Source organism: Felis catus, chromosome B3, assembly GCF_018350175.1.
Source record: "Felis catus isolate Fca126 chromosome B3, F.catus_Fca126_mat1.0, whole genome shotgun sequence".
Taxonomy (NCBI): Eukaryota; Metazoa; Chordata; class Mammalia; order Carnivora; family Felidae; genus Felis; species Felis catus.
Window position 1 is genome coordinate 115,409,517 of NC_058373.1, and position 19,547 is coordinate 115,429,063.

Sequence of the window (19,547 nt, forward strand, 5' to 3'; positions counted from 1 at the left end):
TAACTTAGGGAAGGGATAACTTATCTGCAGGGTCGTAGGAAGGCTGGGGGAGGGCCGTGTGAGAAGGATTCCTGCAGGGGCAGCCTCACCGGGAATGAGTTGCTTGGCTGCTTAATGATGATATCTGCCGTGGGTATATGGGTCCTGTCTCAGCCACTCCGGTACATCCCCTTCAATGTCTTTGTGACTCCTTTTCCTTTAATTCAAGGGAAAAAAATCCTGTGTTTAATGTACAGCTTTCCTTATCTAATAGATGTTCCTTCAAAGGAAAGACAAGAACAAACAGCTTACATTACTCTATGCGTTTGAGAATTTTAAGCTTTTGGCGGTGGTTGGACAAAGATCTCTTTTCACAGTAAGTGATAAAAAAAAAAGGGGGGAGCTTCTTATCCGGGATATGTTTTAGGTAAGGTTTGTTACTGAACACTGCCTTAGATCGGGCAGTGTTAGGCCCCGTGTATGTAAAGAGACACAGGACACAGTCCTTCACAGACATATAAACACACGAATGATGGTGCGGTGTGCTGAGGGTTTTGATGGAAATCTGAGCACAATGCAGCAAGAGCTCCAAGGAGCTACTGGTGGTGTTTAAAACATGAAAACATTTGCTCTTTGGGATGACGAGCTCAGCACAGTACGGAATTTGAACTTGAATGGGGAGAAAACATAGGTGGCAGGGTCAGACACCTAGGCAGGAGGTAAAGGACTGAATGAAGTCATTATGGATAAGCGAGAAAAGCCTGCTGGAGAGAGAGGCCCAGCCAGCACCATAGTTTTTTCAGACGCTCCAACGGAGGCACCAGTGAGTGAAGCCACAGTGGATGTTCCAGCCCCGGACAAGCTCCCAACTGAAGGTAGCCAAATGTGTCACCTCAGCTGACACCTCGCGGAGCAGAAGAATCTCCCAGCTGAGCCCAGCCAAGCCATGGACTCGAGAGAAATGATCAGTTATTTAAAGTCACTAAGTTCGGGGACGGTTTGCTTTGCAGCAACAGCTAAGCGAAGCAAAAATATTAAAAGTGAGTAGCTGGAGCTGTGTTATGCAGAAGTTTACTAAAGAAAACCTCACATCAGTTGAGTTTGGCCTGTGAGTTTTGGCTCTGATCTCATAAAGGGGAAAGCCACTTGCTACTCCAAATCGTGGCCTTCCCATTTCTAGGCACAGTGGCTGGGGCGCTGCCCCGGCTGTTTAGAAGGGCTCCTGCCCCCTCTTCTATAGCTGGGAAAAGTAGAGAGATACGCGTGTTACCAGAAAAATGCCGATTAAGAATTTCAGATGCTGGTTACATCAGCGTGGTACAGGTGGAAGTGAAGACTGCAAAACCAATTCCATATTCTACAGACTCGAACATCTCCTCCTAGATGGAACCTTAGGCTGCCTCTGTTGTTCCCTGTATTGTCATGGAAACTTGGAAGTCAGTCAAACCTAACACAGCTTGTGGCATTGGAGTGGTCTCCCAGTGCAAAAGGGTTTGCATTCTACTCTGCTGGAGCCTGTGTGCATTTCGGACAGAAGGGATTGTTAGTCTGACACCGGCTTAATCCACCTCCGTCTCTTCTCTGGAGACGACAGTCCCCAGCCGGTAGCTTACTTTTCCACTAGGAAGGATGGGTTGTTTATATGTATTTCAAGTGCTTGTCCTACTTTACAAATGTGAGCAAAACATAAACTGCTGTGTGTTTGCTTTGGAATCATTCACTCCCCAAGGAGAGAGAGGGTGGGAGTAGCAGATGATTGCAAACTCACAATTGTCCTGGCCCCTTTTGTTTGGTTTCCGTATTATGCAATCATATTTAGCATAATTGTTTTGTTTTTGTTGTCTTTTGGTTAGGAAGAAGGAAGGGAATGTATGTGAGGATTTTTATGAAAATACTATTTCCACCCCCCCACCCCCCCCAGAAGGAAATAGTCCAGGCTTTGTCTAGCTGGGGAGACAACTTGCCCTCCCCCGGCCCCCAACCCAATACCAAAACTTCCTTCAACCATGGCGGCTTTTGAGCGTACAGCAGATGTCTGTGGCTCGGGGGTTCAGGTACAACAGGGTGACTCAGACTCTGAGTTTGGTCTCTGTGTTGAGAGAACTGACCCAGGCCATACGCCGGTGCTGGGCACTTGTAGCCTGAACCCCTAACTCTTGCAGAAGAGAGCAAAAAGCCAACTTTGTGACCTCAGGTAGATTGATGAACTCCTAGGCAGTCCTGCTGTTGACCAATAAGTAATGAACTGATTTCATGTCCAGTCTCAAAATGCAGAAATGATCTGCTTCTTTTTTTCCATGGTCCAGTGAGTCTTAGCTTGGCTCAACTAGGAGAAACTCCAGCAAGGATGAGTGTCTGTCCCCTCCCCCCACGCCCCCACCTCTGTAACTGTGCTCGTGAATATGGTAGCCCCTAGCCACATGCGGCTATGCAAATTTAACTAAAATTAAATGCAACTAAAAATTCAGTTCCTCGGTTGCATTAGCTACATTTTAGGGCTTAATAGCCACATGTGGTTTGTGGCTACTGTGTTGGACAGCACAGATATAGAACTCGTTTGTCATTGCAGACAGTTCTGTTGGACTGTGTGGCTTTTAGCCTTGCAGAGTCCCTAGGACTAAGTCCTCTCGAGGCCCTGCAGTATCCTGTTCCCTTGCTGTATGGCCACTGTCTGCTTGCTTGTTGTCTCCACCCTAGACTGTAAGCTCACTGGGGGGTGGGACTGTGTTGGTTATGTTCTGTTTGCCATGCCTCATGCAGTGCTGGGCTCATAGTGCTGGCTTATTGAGGACAGAAGTAGATGAATGGATGGCTCAATAAATAGTGTCTGTGGACCTAAAGTAATCCCCGCAGGCCGTGGAGGTTTGGGTGATCATATTAGGGCATAGTCATCCTATTAAAAGTCCATTTTATAGAACTCATTGCCTTTTTTTTTTTTTTTCCAAACAACCACAAATACACACAGTTCCTAAAACAGATGAAAATGAGACACCACAGACGGGGCAAGACAGTCTTTTAGCAATGGCCCCGTGCTGTCTCGGAACTTTTTTACTTAGCCTCAGGGGCCAGTAATTTCTAGATGGAACCTTTGGGGAGCCCTTGTGGAGGTGGGAAGGATCTCCGTGTGTTGGGGGTGGGTGGGGCTTCCTCTGAAGCTCTTTAACCTGTTTTCAGACAGAATGTTCCCCTAGTCATTAAGCTTGTCTCTGGCACAGCTGTCGTAGCGTCTCTGTTGGCCCAGAGCAAGCCATTTCCAAACCAAATTTATGGCTTGCAGTTCAATGCCACGGTGACGCCCACAGCTCTCCTCTCCCGTGAGCTGAGGAAGAGAGAACAGGGCAATCTCCTTGGGTTTGAAAAGGAACTTTGTCTCTTTCGATGCCTGCTTTTTAAGGTGAACACGAGCCCTGTGAGGCTCTTCTCCCAGGCAGTCCTGTCTTGTCTGGGTCTTTAGCTGGTGGCTAAAGCTACCTGGATGGACACAGGACACAGGGGGCTGCAACCCACAAAGCCGGTCTGGCACACAGTAGGTTGGTGGCTGGCACACAGTAGGCTTTTGGTAAGTGGCTTTTGACTTTGGGAATCCAGTTGTGCAGGAGGGGCGGACCTTCTGTTTGCAGACTTGCCCTGTAATAAAGAAAGGCGGTTTTGGTGTAGTTGGAAGCACGGCTTCGAGCCAGGCCGTGGGTGTCACTTCCAACACTCACACCCTGTGCTTAGAAGAGTTACCTGGGCTTTGGTCTCCTCATCTGTAACACTAGGTTTGTAGCTTACTCTGCCTATCACAGGCTTGTTGTAAAGATTAAATTAGCGAACACAGTGGAAGTGATACCTAATTATTAGTTCCTGTTGTTACCGATCTTCAGAGTTAAGGTCTGGCTACCAAATCCCTTTGTGACCAAGAATGAGTTCCTGGGTTTTCCCAGGCTTTAGGAGATACAGATAGTTCTGTCCTTGTCCGATCCTGAGAAAAAAAGGGCACGTTTTTCCTTGGATCCTGCTGATTCCCGTGGCAAATTAACCTAACCAAGTAGGTCTTAAAGGCAGGCCACACTGCAGGTAAGTAGCACGTGGGTCCACAGATGAGGCGGTGGTGATAACAGCAGAGCCATGGCCCGTGCTCTCAGACGGTCTCGGGGTCACTGGTTGGCCTGGAGAAGCCTGGATGTGAGGACACCGATCCCACCCTCGGCCCAGGTGCCGGCTGCTCACCAGGCAGAATTACAGAGCCAGGTCTGGCTGCATTTCTAGGCTGCGGACAGGTTAGGCATGGGTCTGGGAGAGCCATCCATCCAGAGGGGGGAAGAGAGATGTTTTGAGACCGGCTTTGTGGGTTGCAGCCCCCTGTGTCCTGTGTCCATCCAGGAGCCTGTGGCCAGGGCTTCCCAAACCCGCCTCGTTCAGCTGGACCTTTGGGGTCCAAGTTTTCCATGGCGGGCGGTCGCTTTAGGCAGAGACAGTCGTAGTGGCAGACGGGCCTGGGTGGGGTAGGAGAGAAAAGACCCACCGTTCAATCTCAGAGCCAGCTTAAGTTCTGAGGTGGAGCTGGGGCAGGAAGTTGTGGACCACCTCAGCCACCATAGAATGTGGGGTTGGCACAGAGGGGAAAGCTCAGAGCATGGGGGTGCGGGAGTGGCCCAGTGATCCCCTGGGGTTATGGCAGGAGCCTTCAAGGCCAGACCTGTCACATTACACCAGTTGCTTCTGAGGTAATAGCACGTGGGAGATGCTGCTACGGGGACACATTCACCCCTCAGGTGCCTGAGTGCCCCGGCCTTGTGCTCGATGCTGGGGATGTATTCACAGGCCAAATAGGCATTCTCCTTGTCTTTGCGGGATTCGGAGTTGGGGATTCCATTGTTAATCAACTCACACAGTTCATCCTCACAAACTGTATTCAGTGCCGGGAAGGAAAAGTGACGTGTGAGAAGTTATTCTAGGAGACCCGTGCTCATCTGTGAGAGTCAGGGAAAGCCTCCTAAAAGAGATGATGTGAGCTGAAATCTGCAGTAGGGGTGGGAGGGAAGGGAGAAGGCACGGTGTGTCCAAAGGCCTGGAAGTAGGAGCAAATGAAGCCCATTTGGGAAATGGAAAGCAGGCCAGTGTGCCTGACCAGCGGTGGGCGAGGTGAGGACGAAGCGGTAAGAGCTGAGGCCGGGGAGGAGGCCCCCAAGGTCAGATTCCGCCAGGCCTGTGAGACTGTGTGAAGGTCCTGAGGGGCAATAGGACACCACTCAAGGGCTTCAAACAGGGTGAACCTGAGGGCAGTGAGGCCAAGGATCTCATGCAGGGTTGAGGTGTGGACGGCACTACCCCTTTCCACTATCCTGTCAGCTCAAGCGCTCTCCTCTGTGTGGCAGCCTGGGAGGCAGTGGGCTTCCTCTGGATATGGTTCTCTATATTATTGGTTTCCCTCCCGGAGCACTAGACTCTACTATGAGATGCTATCAGGACATTTCCTTTTGGGCTTGGGCAGGATTCAGGTTGAACCCGTGTGTGTGGGAGCCCAGAGGGTCTGCAGGGAAGGCAAGTTGCACTGTCCATCCTGAGGAGGGCTGCATGGTTTCAGCCCTCAGCTGTTCGCTCCCTGTGCTGACCAGCCAGCATTCAGGCAGGAGGTCAGGGTCGCAGGAGGAACCGGTCTCGCGTTTGGGGGCAGTGTATGCCCTAGGGGACAGGCTTGGACTCTCCTGGAATTTGGCCGGGGTGGGGTAGTTTTCCTGGTGCTCCCTTGAAGGGAGAGGTACTGCCTGCGGACTCCCTCTGCTGTTCTGGAAAAGGGTCAAACTCTCATTTATTTGCTTTGCACAAAGGGCCTGAAGATACATCGGAAACAGGGGTTGTATTCACACCCTCCCTAGATCCTATGAGTTTGGTGTGATTATTCAGTCACTCCAGTATCACCAGTGGCCAGATGTGTGCTCACGACATTGCCGTGCATTATTGTGGACTATGCATTCTGTCAACTTGTACTGATGAAGAGCCTTGAGTGGGCTTAGAGCTCTGCTCTTTAGGAGTAGATAAGAGTGGATGCAGCCCCTGCAGCCTAATCATGGGTTATTCAACAGAAGCTCACGGATTCTGTGATCCAATTACTGTTTTCCAGCTGTATCCTATACTTGCTAACAGGGATTCACTAAAAAAAGGGTTCACGGTCAGGTAAGTGGGAGATGCATCATTCTGCATGCCCCTTGACCTGGTTATCTATTGCTGTGTAACAAGCTACCACAAAATTTAATGGCCTAATACATCAGTTTATTATCATCCCTTACAGTTCCATGGGTTGACTGGGATCAGCTGGGTGGTTCTCACTGGGGGAGTCTCATGCGATTATTTTTATTTATTTTTATTATTTTTATGCAATCAGATGATAGTGGGGGGTGGACTCATCTAACGGCTTCTTCACTCACATATCTCTGTGCCTGGGTTGGTTGGGCATTTCTCTCTGCACCTGGTTTTGTCACATGCTAGCTTGGGCTTCCTCATAGCATGGCAGTCTCAGGGCTCTTCGGCTTCTTATGTACTGACTGAGTTCCTTCAGAGTGAGTGTTGTGAGAGGCCTGGGAGGAAACTGTAAAGCTTCCTATGACCTTGCTCAAAAGGCCCCAAACATCATTTCCACAGCATTTTATTGGTCAAATTACTGAGGCTGGCCCAGATTCAAGGGAGGGAATTAGCTCAACAGGAAGAGTAGCACACAATTTGCTGCTATCACAATGTATAAGAATATATCAAAGATGTTGAGCAGTCCTGAAGCAAGGAAACCTGTTTAACTCAGTATTTCCCAATCTGATTATTATCTTTTTAAATCAGGAAATCCTTTTCTCAGAGAAAATCACTTACCTCTGCCAGAGAACAATGGTCAGAAGTTGAAGGGTGATGGAGTTGGGTCTCAGTACTACTCTCTAATAAATGAAACTCCCCAAAGCTGGGATGCAGAGATTGCTAGTGAGTTGCTGATTTGGGGAAGTACCCAAACAGGGGTCATGTGACTACATGCAAGGATGGAGAGGCTGAACATCCCAGTGGCGAAAGCTTTGATTTGACTTCTGACCGATCTAGGTTCAAATCCGTCACTTCTAGCTGTGTAACGTTGGACAAGTTCCCTCTTTCTGGCTTGATTTTCTTTATCTGCAAAATAAATAGTTCCTATTTCATAGGGCTGTTGTGAGGATTAATGAGATCCTGCCTGTGAATGACTTAGCACAAGATGCTTTCCTTGGTTAGACTTCGTGGCGGCTGAGTTCCCTTCCACTTCTAGGGGTTAATGACTTTGGGTTTATTCTGGACCTGCGCCCCAAGGCGAGGCAGTATTGTAAGACACGGGCTCACCCCTGCTTTTCTTGCAAACGTAACCTCTGTACTCTTTCACTTTTCTCCAACCTAGTTCCTCATAAGTGACCGTGACCCGCAGTGCAACCTCCACTGCTCCAGGACCCAGCCCAAACCCATCTGTGCCTCCGATGGCAGGTCCTACGAGTCCATGTGTGAGTACCAGCGAGCCAAGTGCAGAGACCCGACCCTGGGTGTGGTACATCGCGGTAGATGCAAAGGTGAGTATGGGCACATTCGCCCAGCTGCAACGAGGCTCCCGGGCCGCGTGGCTCCCTTCGTGCTGTGCTTGAAGTTTCATGGGAAACTCAGAATGCGTCTGTTCATTTTGTTTGCCACTAACCCTCCGCCCTCCCACCAGGGAACATGGGAAGGAGAACTGGCCTACCTGAAGGAATGAGTACTTTTCTGTCCTTCCAACACTGCCACCAGGCTAGGGCTTAGAGAGACGTGCTGCTATCTGGCTGGTGCCCTTTATTTGTATTTTTCGTTTTTGTAAATGGAGATGCTTAAAATGGCAAGACGTTATTGTTGGCTCCTGAATAGGGATTCCAAATGGCTGGCCAACAGATGGGTTTTGTTTGGGCTGCTCGCGTGTTTAAAAATATTAAAAACATTTGAGACAACATTTCAAAATTGGGAGATTCAACATAAAAATCTGGATTTTGGTACTTCTCATAAATAATTGGAAGCCCTGGTAATGTTAGGTCTGTGTTCCCTCCCACAGGGAAACACATGGCTAGATCTGAGTAGCAGCTTCCTCCTCTAAAGGGGAGCCCGTTCTCCACTTTGCCGCAGTCCCCAGCACTCCCTGTGGTGTCTCCAGGCTGAGTGCCGTTCTTTGCACACCCAGTTCAGTCCCCTAATTTGTATCACTTTCCTAGGCCCCGTGGAGATTGGAGTTTGTGATTTAATCAGCTCTGGGCTGCTTCGAGCTGTTGTCGGAAATGGCATAAGACTGAGCAGGCTGCCCTAGAGCTTTTGGTGTTCCAAAGAAAGTGCTTGCAATTCTTAAAGCATAAAACATCTTTGAGACCCCTTGGGCTTGCAAGTTTTTTAATACGCCCAGTGAAAAAAATTTTCCCCTGGTTGGGGGTGGGTGTGGCTGAAGGTACTTGGGAGAAAAAAATAAGCAGAATTGGGTATAAATACGCCTCCCTGGCTTTTCTAAGGTCAACATTAAGGGGACGATGAGGCCGAGCAGCACTTATTAGCCACTGCCTTTGTGTTGTTAGAAAATCCAGTCGGTGGTATTGTGGGCTCACCCACAGGCAGAGAGGTTTTCTCTCAGCATTCCTAGTACTGGGCAGCCATTTTGTCCCATGGCTCCAGTGCGGATCCGGGTGAAATATGAAATGTGCTCCTCCTCTCCTCTTATAGACGCTGGCCAGAGCAAGTGTCGCCTGGAGCGAGCGCAGGCCCTAGAGCAAGCCAAGAAGCCCCAGGAGGCGGTGTTTGTCCCGGAGTGCAGCGAGGATGGCTCTTTTACCCAGGTGAAGCCTTGGCCAAGTCTCTCAGCCCGATTTCCTGGACTGAGGCCAAGGGGAGGCGCTTGAGAGTGGGAGGGCCCCTCAGAGCCTTTGCTTTCTGGGAAACAGCTGAGGGCTCTTTGACACCTTCTGGTACTACCTTCTGGTGCCTGCATTCCCCCTCCTGGGCTCTCCATGCCACCCTTTGCCAGCTGGCAGTGGGTCCTGAAAAAGGGGCATGGAAGTCTGAGCCAGGAAACTGGTATTGCTTGGTCCCCATGCTCCCTGCTGGCTGTCTCCATTTTTCTCTTCTGTCAAATGCTGAGTGATTATTTTTCTTATCCCAGCCAGTTTCCATGGGCAACCCCTGGTAATCCCATCACTGTTTATTTCTACCCCTTCTGCACTCCCCTTCTTCCTACCCCCAGTCCTTGAACGAAGCAGTGCTCCCTCTGAGTACACATTGTCCCACGATTCTTGGTGTGAGTGCGAGCGTGTGCACGCGTGTGTGTGCGCATGCACGCACCCAGATTTTAACATTTCTTTTCAGGCAGTCCCACCTCTCATCCTGCATTGTCTTCTGGCTACTGCTTTGTGTAATAGTGACGTTGGCACAACTATTTCTAAAACAGGCAGCATGGGGACAATAGGATGCCCCTTTACAAAGCTTTGAGGCTAGATGGGGGATGTCGTCTGGGGGGGTGGGAGGCAGCTGGATGAAGGTGTTGTCAGGGTGAAAGTAGGGAAGTTCGCTGGAAAAGGGTGAGTCAGCCACATGGTTGGGGTGATCGTGGTGCCTGCTTCTCCCTTTGTGGAATAGGGCCCCATTTGGGGGAGTCCCGCTACCTTAGGGCTGGAAGCAGAGGCTTCAGAGGTTTCAAAGCTTCTCTGTAATTCTGAATCAAGGGGGCAAAGGGTGTAGCCTGGCCTTTGGTTTCATGGGTTTCGTGTTTCTTTTCAGGGCTGGGCCTGGGGCTTGCTGATTTCAGACTGACTCTTGTTGGGAAGTGTGGACGGGTGTTGGGGAAGGGTTTGGGCATCATATTTTTTAAGTTTATTTATTTAGAAAGTGTGCACGTGAGCAGGGGAGGGACATAGAAAGAGGGAGAGAGAGGATCGCAAGCAGGCTCCTAGCTATCAGCGCAGACGTGGGGCTTGAACTCACAAAACGTGAGATCATGACCTGGGCAGAAACCAAGAGTCCGACACTTAACTGACTGAGCCACCCCACGCGCCCCTAGGCATCGTATTTCTTAAAGTTCATAGCCAGTTCACACATTTGGCCAGGATTGAGAGCTGCTAGATTACACCGACCTTGGCTGCCGACGCTGTGAGAGGCGCCCTTGTTCATTTTCTCACGTAAGCCTCACCGCAGGCCTGTGAGGTGGGTGTTGGTGTCCCCATTTATAGGGACAAGGAGTGGCAGAGCCGGGATTCACACTCAGACCCCGCTAGCGCCCATGTCCTCCTGCTCCTCCGTGTTCTGGGGCCCTCTAAACTGGCAGCTGCCAGGGAGACTGAGGTGGGGAGTGCAGGGAGGTGGCCTCATGCTGTGGTTCGAGTGTGGGCCCTGGAGCCACAACCCCCGGGTGTGATGCCCAGCCACCCACCTCAGGCGAGTCACTGAGCATCTCTGGGCCTCAGTGTCCTTCTGTGAGCAACGGGGATTATGATCTCCGTTATTATCCTATATAACCATAATAATTACACTGTACATATCATTACATGTTACTACGGTGACTACCATTCTTAACGAGAGTCGCTATAGCTTCCCTCATAGGGCCGGGGTGAGGGCTAAATATGTTATCATGTGCACGACACTGGGAACACACAAATGCTATTTAAGCATCTTGCACATTCGTCATCATTACTCCCATATCTACTCTGGTTCTACTCACGCCTCCCCGAGGTGTTACGGGTGACGTCACTTAAGGAACATGAAGCCTTTGTTGAGCCTCCCCCCATCAGTGTTTTATTTTGTTATGTCTTCTGGTGAAAAGAACGCAGGTGACGTTTGCGTACGTATTTGAAACTGCACTGCTGGGAATTCACGTGCAGGGGAGATCATCAGACCTCCCTCTACCACTGTGGGGCCGGGATGGGGGTAGAGGTCATAGGGAGGAGGCGGAGTGGTTGGCCGTCATTTCCCCCTTTCTCTAGGATTGTGTAATCACCAGTGTGTTGCTTATGAGAAGGTTGACCCCTGCCCTCCTGGTTCTGAAGTGTCCTCTGCCTCGCGACACACAGCTGCTGGCCAGCTTTTCTTTTGGCGAGGCCAGGGCAGGCCAGGTGGTGTTTGCCGGAAAGGAACTTCCAGATTAGTCGGGGCAGAATTGCTTAAAGAGAGGGCCTCTGAAGTTCAGCAGAGGTTGGATAGACAGTCGAGAACCCCTTCATTTGTTTGACACGCTAAGCACTGCCATGTGTCTCCAGGCTCGAGGCTGGCTCGCCCCGGTGGGCAGCCGGGCAGCCAGACAGCCGGCCCGCCGGCCCGTCCTCGTTACAGTGATTGAAATGGATGTGCTCTTTCCCTTGATCAAAGACGCTGCGACAACTTCACAAAATGAGGCTGCCTCTTTGAGAGTGCTTCAGTCCCAACGACAGGCTGCCCAAGGGCTGCGAGACAAAATGCTTTCTCCCTCCCCCAGCCTCTACTGTCACTTAGCTGGACTTTTGTCTTGTTTTGTTTGGTTAAGACCCAAATCCAGCGACCAGCTGTGCTGCTTTAGTATTCCTTAGAATATTGATATGCGCGCATCATGATGTTATTACCGTATCTTGGCCCTGTGAATTGTAACGCAGTATCACGCTCTTGAGGTTTATGGAGGGAGCAAGGGGACCCTAACGGAACTGGATTTGTTTGGCATGGGACACAGCTTGGGACCACATGAGTTGGTTGGTTTTAATGGGGTTCATGTGGGACGCAGAGGTCTCTGTTCTCTTCCTTGTTTTCCCTGTCCTCTTTGTGTGCCCCCCAGCCCCCACCCCAATTTAACACAGCAGGGTGGTGCACATTAGGTCACATGTGCCTTTTAAAAACCTTGATACCGAGTCTGCCCCCCAAATGCTAGGAGTGGGACCCCAAACATTTTAAGCTCCCCAGGTGATGATAGTGTTTGGTCAAGGTTTTGAATGACCTGCTGTTGGAGGGACTTCATCACTCTTGTTCTTGATTGCATCATCGGAATGTGGAGTTAAGGCTCTCTGGTGACCTGCTGAGTAAGGCTGGGAGTTAAGTGCTTTGTCCTTTCCTGCAGCCTTATCTGTTTTCTCTTCTGGGCGTCAGGAACGAAATTCCCGACATCTGTTCTGCCAAGTCCTCTGCCAAGCAGTTGTCTGATGCCCAAACTGATGAACTGAAAGCCCGGCCCGTAGTGGAAGGGGATTGGATTAGCACCACCAGGAAATGTTGGCTGGAGTTTGTCAGGCTTGTGCATCACTGAGTAATAATGATCTACTCTACTGAGTGTTACTTGGTGCTAGGCACTGGGTTTTACACCCATTAATCTTCACTGGAACCCTTTGAGGTAGTTACTAATACCCTTATTTATAAAAGAAAACTAAATTTCAAAGAGGTTGAATAACTGGTTCAAGGTCACTGCACTAGAAAGGATTTGTACCCAGGGCTACCTAATTTCAAGGCCTGTGCTTTTGACTTTTTTATGCTATAAAAGTGGCCTTGATGCGTATGTAATTCATTTTCATCACCATTGTTATTCCAGAAGTCCCCACTGTGATGCTGGTGATCAATCGATAATGGGGGGAAAAAGGAAGAAAGAAAGAAAGAAAGGGAAAAAGAAAAAGAGGAAAGAAAAAAGAAAAAATCCTTTTGGTTATAGAAATCTTCAAATATACAAAAAAGAAATAATAGTATAATGAACTCCATGTATCTGTCACCCAGCTTCAACAATAATTAACATGTGGCCGATTCTGTTTCATTTCTGCCTCGTTTTCATCTCACATCCCAAACTGGATTGCTTCAAAGCACATCCCAGACATGGTGTTTTTTCATCTCAAACATCTTGGAGTTCCTCTGTGTTGTGCACCGTGTGCTGGTTGGCATGGAGGGTTTAAGAAATGTCACGACTTGTGCCTTCAAGGAGCTTATGTGCAGAAAAGATACAAGAACCAATAATAAAGTAGCTAGTATACAAGGCCATACATGTACAACTGGTTATATTTCAAACGCCCATTTACAAGTCAGTAATTTGGAATTCTGAGCACATTTTATTGTTGAGAAAATAAATACCAATTAAAATTTCTGAACATAAAACCTTAACCAGTACTAAAACACACATGACATATATTAGCCTTAATGACAAACGGCTAATATATAAAGAATTCTTACACACCAGAAGGAAGGAGATCCTAGTAGAAAAGCAGACAAGAGATAACCAACCAGCAGCCACACGGTAGTAACAAATAGCCAGTGAGTGAATATGAGTCCTGTCACTTTCCTTAGTAATGAAAGAAATACACATTTAAAAAAAAATGTCATTTTGCTTCCCAAATTGTTAAAAATTGGAGAGAAGATGGTAATATTCAGGCTTGAATACTATTAACTATTGAGAATTGCTAAAGGGAAAAAACTACCCCCACTTTGCAGTTTGGAAAGTAAATTGGCATTGGCAGTTTGTGGGATAGTTTTGCAAAATGGGTCAAAAGTCCTTGGTTGTGGCCACATCTTGTGCCTATACTTCCACTTCTAGGAATTTATTCTTTTTTTTTTAATTTTTTTTTCAACGTTTATTTATTTTGGGGACAGAGAGAGACAGAGCATGAACGGGGGAGGGGCAGAGAGAGAGGGTGACACAGAATCGGAAACAGGCTCCAGGCTCTGAGCCATCAGCCCAGAGCCTGACGCGGGGCTCGAACTCACGGACCGCGAGATCGTGACCTGGCTGAAGTCAGACGCTTAACCGACTGCGCCACCCAGGCGCCCCTAGGAATTTATTCTAAGGAAACAATTAAAAATCTGTGCAAATCCGTAGCCACAAGGAATTTTATCTAAGTTCTGCTTATAGTAGCAAACATTTGCAAACAATGCAAATATCCAATAATAGAGAATTACGTAAATAAATTACACATAATTTATATGCAATTCACGGCTGCCATACTCTGCATCTAGTAAAATGATGTGTTATAGAGGCTCATTTCATGCAGTGGGTGTATGTGCGTATGGTAGGAACTGCATTAATCAAATAATTTAAAATAGAAATATTTTCATTTTGTTCTAAGTAGAAAAGTTACACCTACTTTGTAAGGGAAGAATTCTGATAATGCACAAGGACATAAGGTAAAAAAGTAGAGCCAATGAAATGGCTTCAAAAATGTTATTGAAGTATAATTGACGTACCATTATCATATTATATTAGTTTCAGGTGTACAACATAATGATTCAACTTTTGTACACATTGTGAAATGGTCATCTCAATAAGTCTAGTTACCATCCATCCCCATACAAATTTAACATAATATTATTGATGATATTCCTTATGCTCTACATTACATCCTCATGACTTATTTATTTTATAACTGGAAGTTTATACTTCTTGTTCCCTTGATCTATTTCACACCTGCCAACCCCTCTCCCCTTGGAACCACAGTCTGTTCTCTGTATCTCAGTTTTGTTTTGTTTGTTTTGCTTTTTAGAGTCTACATATAAACAAAATCATGCCGTGTTTGTCTTTCACTGTCTGACTTATTTCACTTAGCATAATACTGTCAAGGTTCATCCATGTTGTCACAAATGGCAAGATTTAATCCTTTTTTATGGCTGAATAGTATTCCATTGTGCACTCGCACGCACACACACACACACACACACACACACCCCATGTTTTCTTTATCCATTCATCTGTTGTTGGACCCTTAGATTGTCTTCATATCTTGGCTATTGTAAATAATGCTGCAGTGAACATAGGGGTTCTTATATCTTTTTGAATTAATATTTTCATTTTCTTTAGATAATACCCAGAAGTGGAATTATTGGATTATATGGTAGTTCTATTTTTAATTTTTTTTTTAGGAACCTCCATATTATTTCTATAGTGGTGCACCAATATACATTCCCACCAATAGAGTATAAAGGTTCCCTTTTCTCCACCTCCTTGCCACCACTTGTTATTTCTTGTCTTTTTTATACTAGCCATTCTGAATGCTATCTCACCGTGGTTTTGATTTTCATTTTCCTGACAATTAGTGATACTGAATATCTTTTCATGTGCCTGTTGGCCATCTGTATGTCTTCTTTGTAAAAATGTGTATTCAGATCCTTTGTTCATTTTTAAATGGGATTGTGTTTTTTAAGTTGCATGAGTTCTTTATATATTTGGATATTAACCTCTTATTGAATATATAGGTTGCCTTTTCATTTGCTTGATGGTTTCCTTCTTTGTGTAGAAGCTTTTTAGTTTGATATAGTCCCATTTGTCTATTTTTGCTTTTGTTTCTCTTGCCTTTGGGGTCAGATCCAAAACAAAACAAAAAAACAAAAACAAACCAATAAAAAACAAAAAAAAAAAACCCAAAATGAAACATTGCTAAGACTTATGTCGAGGAGCTTATTGCTTATGTTTTCTTCTAGGATTTTTATGGTTTCAGGTCTCACATTCAAAATTTAACCCATTTTGAGTTTATTTTGGTATATGGTGTAAAATAGTGGTCCAGTTTCATTCTTTTGCATGTGGCTGTCCAATTTTTCCAATACTATTTATTGAAGACTGTCCTTTCCTCTTTGTATATTCTTGCCTCCTTTGTCATATATGAACTGACCATACAGGCATGGGTTAATTTCTGGGCTCTCGATTCTGGTCCATTGGTGTATGTGTCTGTTTGAATGCCAATACCATACTGTTTTGATTACTATAGCTTTGTAGTATAGTTTGAAATCTGGAAGCATGGTACCTCTGACTTTGTTCTTTCACCAGATTACTTTGGCTATTCAGGGGCTTGTAGGTTCCATACAAATTTTATAGTTATTTCTTCTAGTTCTGTTGAAAATGCCATTGGAATTTTGAAAGGAATTGCATTGGATCTGTAGATTGCTTTGGGTAGTGTGGACATTTAAGCAATATTAATTCTTACAATCCATGAGCACAAAATATCTTTGCACTTATTTGTGTCTTTCTTAATTTCTTTCTCTAATGTCTTACAGTTTTCAGTGTATAGGTCTTTCACCTCCTTGGTTAAATTTATTTGTAAATATATATTCTTTTTGATGCAATTGTAAATAGGATTGTTTTCTTGATTTCTTTTTCTAATATTTTGTTATTACTGCATAGAAACACAACAGATTTTTGTATATTAATCTTGTGTCCTTCAACTTTACAGAACTCGCTTATTCTAACAGCTTTTCGGTGGAAGCTTTAAGGTTTTCTATATATAGTATCATGTCATCTGCAAATACTACAAGTTTTACTTCTTTTCCTATTTAAATGGCCTTTCTTTCTTTTCTTTGCCTAATTATTGTGGCTAGGATTTCCAATACTATGTTGAATAAAAATGGGGGAAGATAAGGCTCCTTATCTTGCTCCTGATCTTAGAGGAAAAGCTTTTAGCTTTTCATTATTGAGAATAATATTAGCATTGAGTTTGTCATATATGGTCTTTATTATGTGGAGGTACATTCACTCTATATCCACTTTGTTGAGAAGTTTTAATCATAAATGGATGTTGAATTTTTTCAAATACCTTTTCTATATCTGTTAAGATGATTATATCATTTTTATCTTTCATTTTGTTGATGTGCTCTATCACTTTGATTGATTTGTGGATATTGAACTATCCTTGCATCCCTGGAATAAATCCCACTTGATCAAGGTGTATGATCCTTTAATGTGTTGTTCTCTGGTCCTTTCTAATCTTTGTTGCTTTTGGTATGTATGTATGTATTTTTTCATCTTTTCTCCCCTCAGAGAGTCCCCCTTAAAATTTCTTGCAGGGCTGGTTTAGTGGTCACAAACTCCTTTAATTTGTGTTTGTCTGGGAAACTTTTTATTTTGAATGACAGCCTTGCTGGATAAAGAATTCTTGGCTGCATATTTTTCTGATTCAGCACATTGACTATATCCTGCCACTCCTTTCTGGCTTGCCAAGTTTCTGTAGATAGGTCTGCCGCAAACTTGATCTGTCTTCCCTTGTAGGTCAAGGACTTCTTGTCCCTTGCTGCTTTCATGATTCTCTCCTTGCCTGAGTATTTTGTGAGTTTGTGTATGATATGCCTTGTTGATGGTCGGTTTTGTTGAATCTAATGGGAGTCCTCTGTGCTTCTGGATTTTGATGTCTGTGTCTCTCCCCAGGTTAGGAAAGTTTTCTGCTATGATTTGCTCACATAACCCTTCTACCCCTATTTCTCTCTCTTCCTCTTCTGGGACCCCTATGATTCTGATGTTGTTCCTTTTTAATGAGTCACTGATTTCTCTAATTCTTAAATCGTGCTCTTTTGCCTTAATCTCCCTCTTCTTCTCTGTTTCATTATTCTCCATTAGTTTGTCGTCTATATCACTGATTCTCTGTTCTGTATCATCCATCCTGGCTGCCACAGCATCATTCAAGATTGCAGCTCAGTTATAGTATTTTTTATTTCATCCTGACTGGCTTTTACTTCTTTTATCTCTGCAGAAAGCGATTCTAATCCATTTTTGGCTCCAGCTAGTATTCTTATTATCGTGATTCTAAATTCTGGTTCAGACATCTTGGTTGTATCTGTGTTGGTTAAGTCCCTGGCTGGCGTTTCTTCCTGCTCTTTCTTTTGGGGGGAATTCTTCATTTTGTCATTTTGAAGGGAGAAAAGGAATTAATGAGGTAGAAAAAATTAAAATTAAAAAACTATTAAAATTAAAAAATTAAACACACACACATACACAAAATCGAATAAATGATGCTTGATCGTAGGTGTGTTTTGGTCTGGGTGTTGAAAGTGGCTTGATAGATTAGAGAAAAAAGGGGAAAAAGAGGGAAAAAAGGAAATCGTTTGAAAATTTGAAAAAATGAATACACTGAAGTAGACTAAAGTGAAATGATGGAAGTAAAATAGAATTTGAAAAAATTTACACAAAAGTAAAAAATATAGTACAGGAGCACCTGGGTGGCTCAGTCGGTTAAGTGTCTGACTTCAGCTCAGGTCATGATCTCACAGTTTGTGGGTTCGAGCCCCGCATCGGGTTCTGTGCTGACAGCTCAGAGCCTGGAGCCTGTTTCGGATTCTGTGTCTTCCTCTCTCTCTGCCCCTCCCCCACTTGCACTCTGTCTCTCTCTCTGTCTCAAAAAGAAATAAACATTAAAAAAAATTTTTAAAATATAGCAGAAAAAAATTAAAAATATTGTCAATGAAAATTGAAAATAAAAATGAATTTTTCTCTTTCTGTATCAAGAAACAGAAAAGAAACGAAAAAGAGAAAAAAAAGAAAGAAAATTGAATAGTTGGACCAGCTAACAGACTGAAATACTACTAAAATTACTTCGTTTTCCCCTAGAAGTCAAACTAGGAAGCGCTTTATAGTCCATAAACTAAGCAGCAGTGAGACTTGTGTTCTTGAAGAGTGAGGTTGGCTCAGTTAGGTGGGGGTTAGTGTAATGGCTCTGTTCTGCACTAGATGGGGCTGCTTAGCTTACTGGGGTGGATTGTTGTGGCACTTGTAGGCGTGTACACACATGCTGGGGAGTGGTGAAAATGGCGTCACCCAGCTACCCAGTCTCTAGTATCGGAACTCTATTCTCCCTGATCAGCAGTCATGCACCCGTCCTTCATCTTTGGCTTCTGTCCACTCCCCGCTTCCACACTGTCCGTGGCCGAGCCCCAGGCAGCGCCTCCCTCCCAAGTTTTGTCTCAGATGCAGCTGCCTTCCCTGGCCCCCCACTTCTGCCCCTCTGCAGAGGGTTTCACGGAGCAGTGACCAGGTGCTGGCCGCACCCAGGAACGCTTGCAGGACCGTGCTGCTGCCGGTGCTCAGAGATTGTGACCAGGTGCCAGCCTGCCCCAGTAAAACTTCGTGAGACAGTGTAGCAGCAGCACCTCAGGGATTATGGAAAATCACAACACACATCTGGCACCAGGCTTCGCCCCCAACGACCTTGTTCCAGCACCAGCAAATGTGGCCGTTCTCTGGGGTCTGCTGGGCCCAGGTGGCCTCACAGCCTCTACCAAGTGTCCTTCTGGCAGTGGAACCACTTCTCCCCATGTGGTCTGAGAACCTCCCGGACCTCACTCTGCTCCTGGGGATTCGCCCTTCCCACCAGAACACCACCAGGTATTGAGCTACAGAGTTGCAGACTGCGCTCCCCCTGTTTACAGTCTTACTGGAATTTAAACCCTCTCCTTTCTCGTTTCTCCCTTTTTAGTCCAGTCCCTGTGGCTGTTTCCAATTTTCCACTTTCTCTCTAGCTGCTTTTGGGGAGGGTGCTTTTCTCGTATTCTCCCCCCTGCCCTCTGTGTCCATTCTCTCTCCGCACCCAAAAGCGGCTCCCTGCCCTCTGTGGCTTCTCTCTCCCCAAGTTCACCTCTCCACCCTGCCTACCTGCTGAATTCTGTGGTTCAGGTTGTGCAGATTGTTGTGTTAATCCTCAGGTCAGTTTTCTAGGTGTGCAGGGTGGTTTAGCATTGGTCCGGCTGTATTTCATGGATGCGAGACACAAAAAACTTCCATGCTGCTCTGCCATCTTGGCTCCTCCCAATCCTTTAATGTATTGTTGAATTTGGTTTCCCGATACTTTGTTGAGGAGTTTTGCCTCTATGTTCTTCAGGGATATTGGCCTTCACTTTTCTTC

At 45.8% G+C, this 19,547-nt stretch overlaps 1 protein-coding gene across 3 annotated transcripts in view; it reads left to right on the forward strand.

The window, feature by feature from the left end:
• The window catches only part of SMOC1 (SPARC related modular calcium binding 1), a 161,460-nt gene that overhangs the window by 68,561 nt on the left and 73,352 nt on the right, over positions 1-19,547 (forward strand). For all 3 annotated transcript variants that reach the window (XM_006932946.5, XM_006932947.5, XM_006932948.5), the window contains exons 2-3: positions 7,367-7,532; positions 8,692-8,804. In XM_006932946.5, the coding sequence (XP_006933008.1) occupies positions 7,367-7,532; positions 8,692-8,804 (279 nt within the window). The remainder of the gene's footprint in view (positions 1-7,366; positions 7,533-8,691; positions 8,805-19,547) is intronic.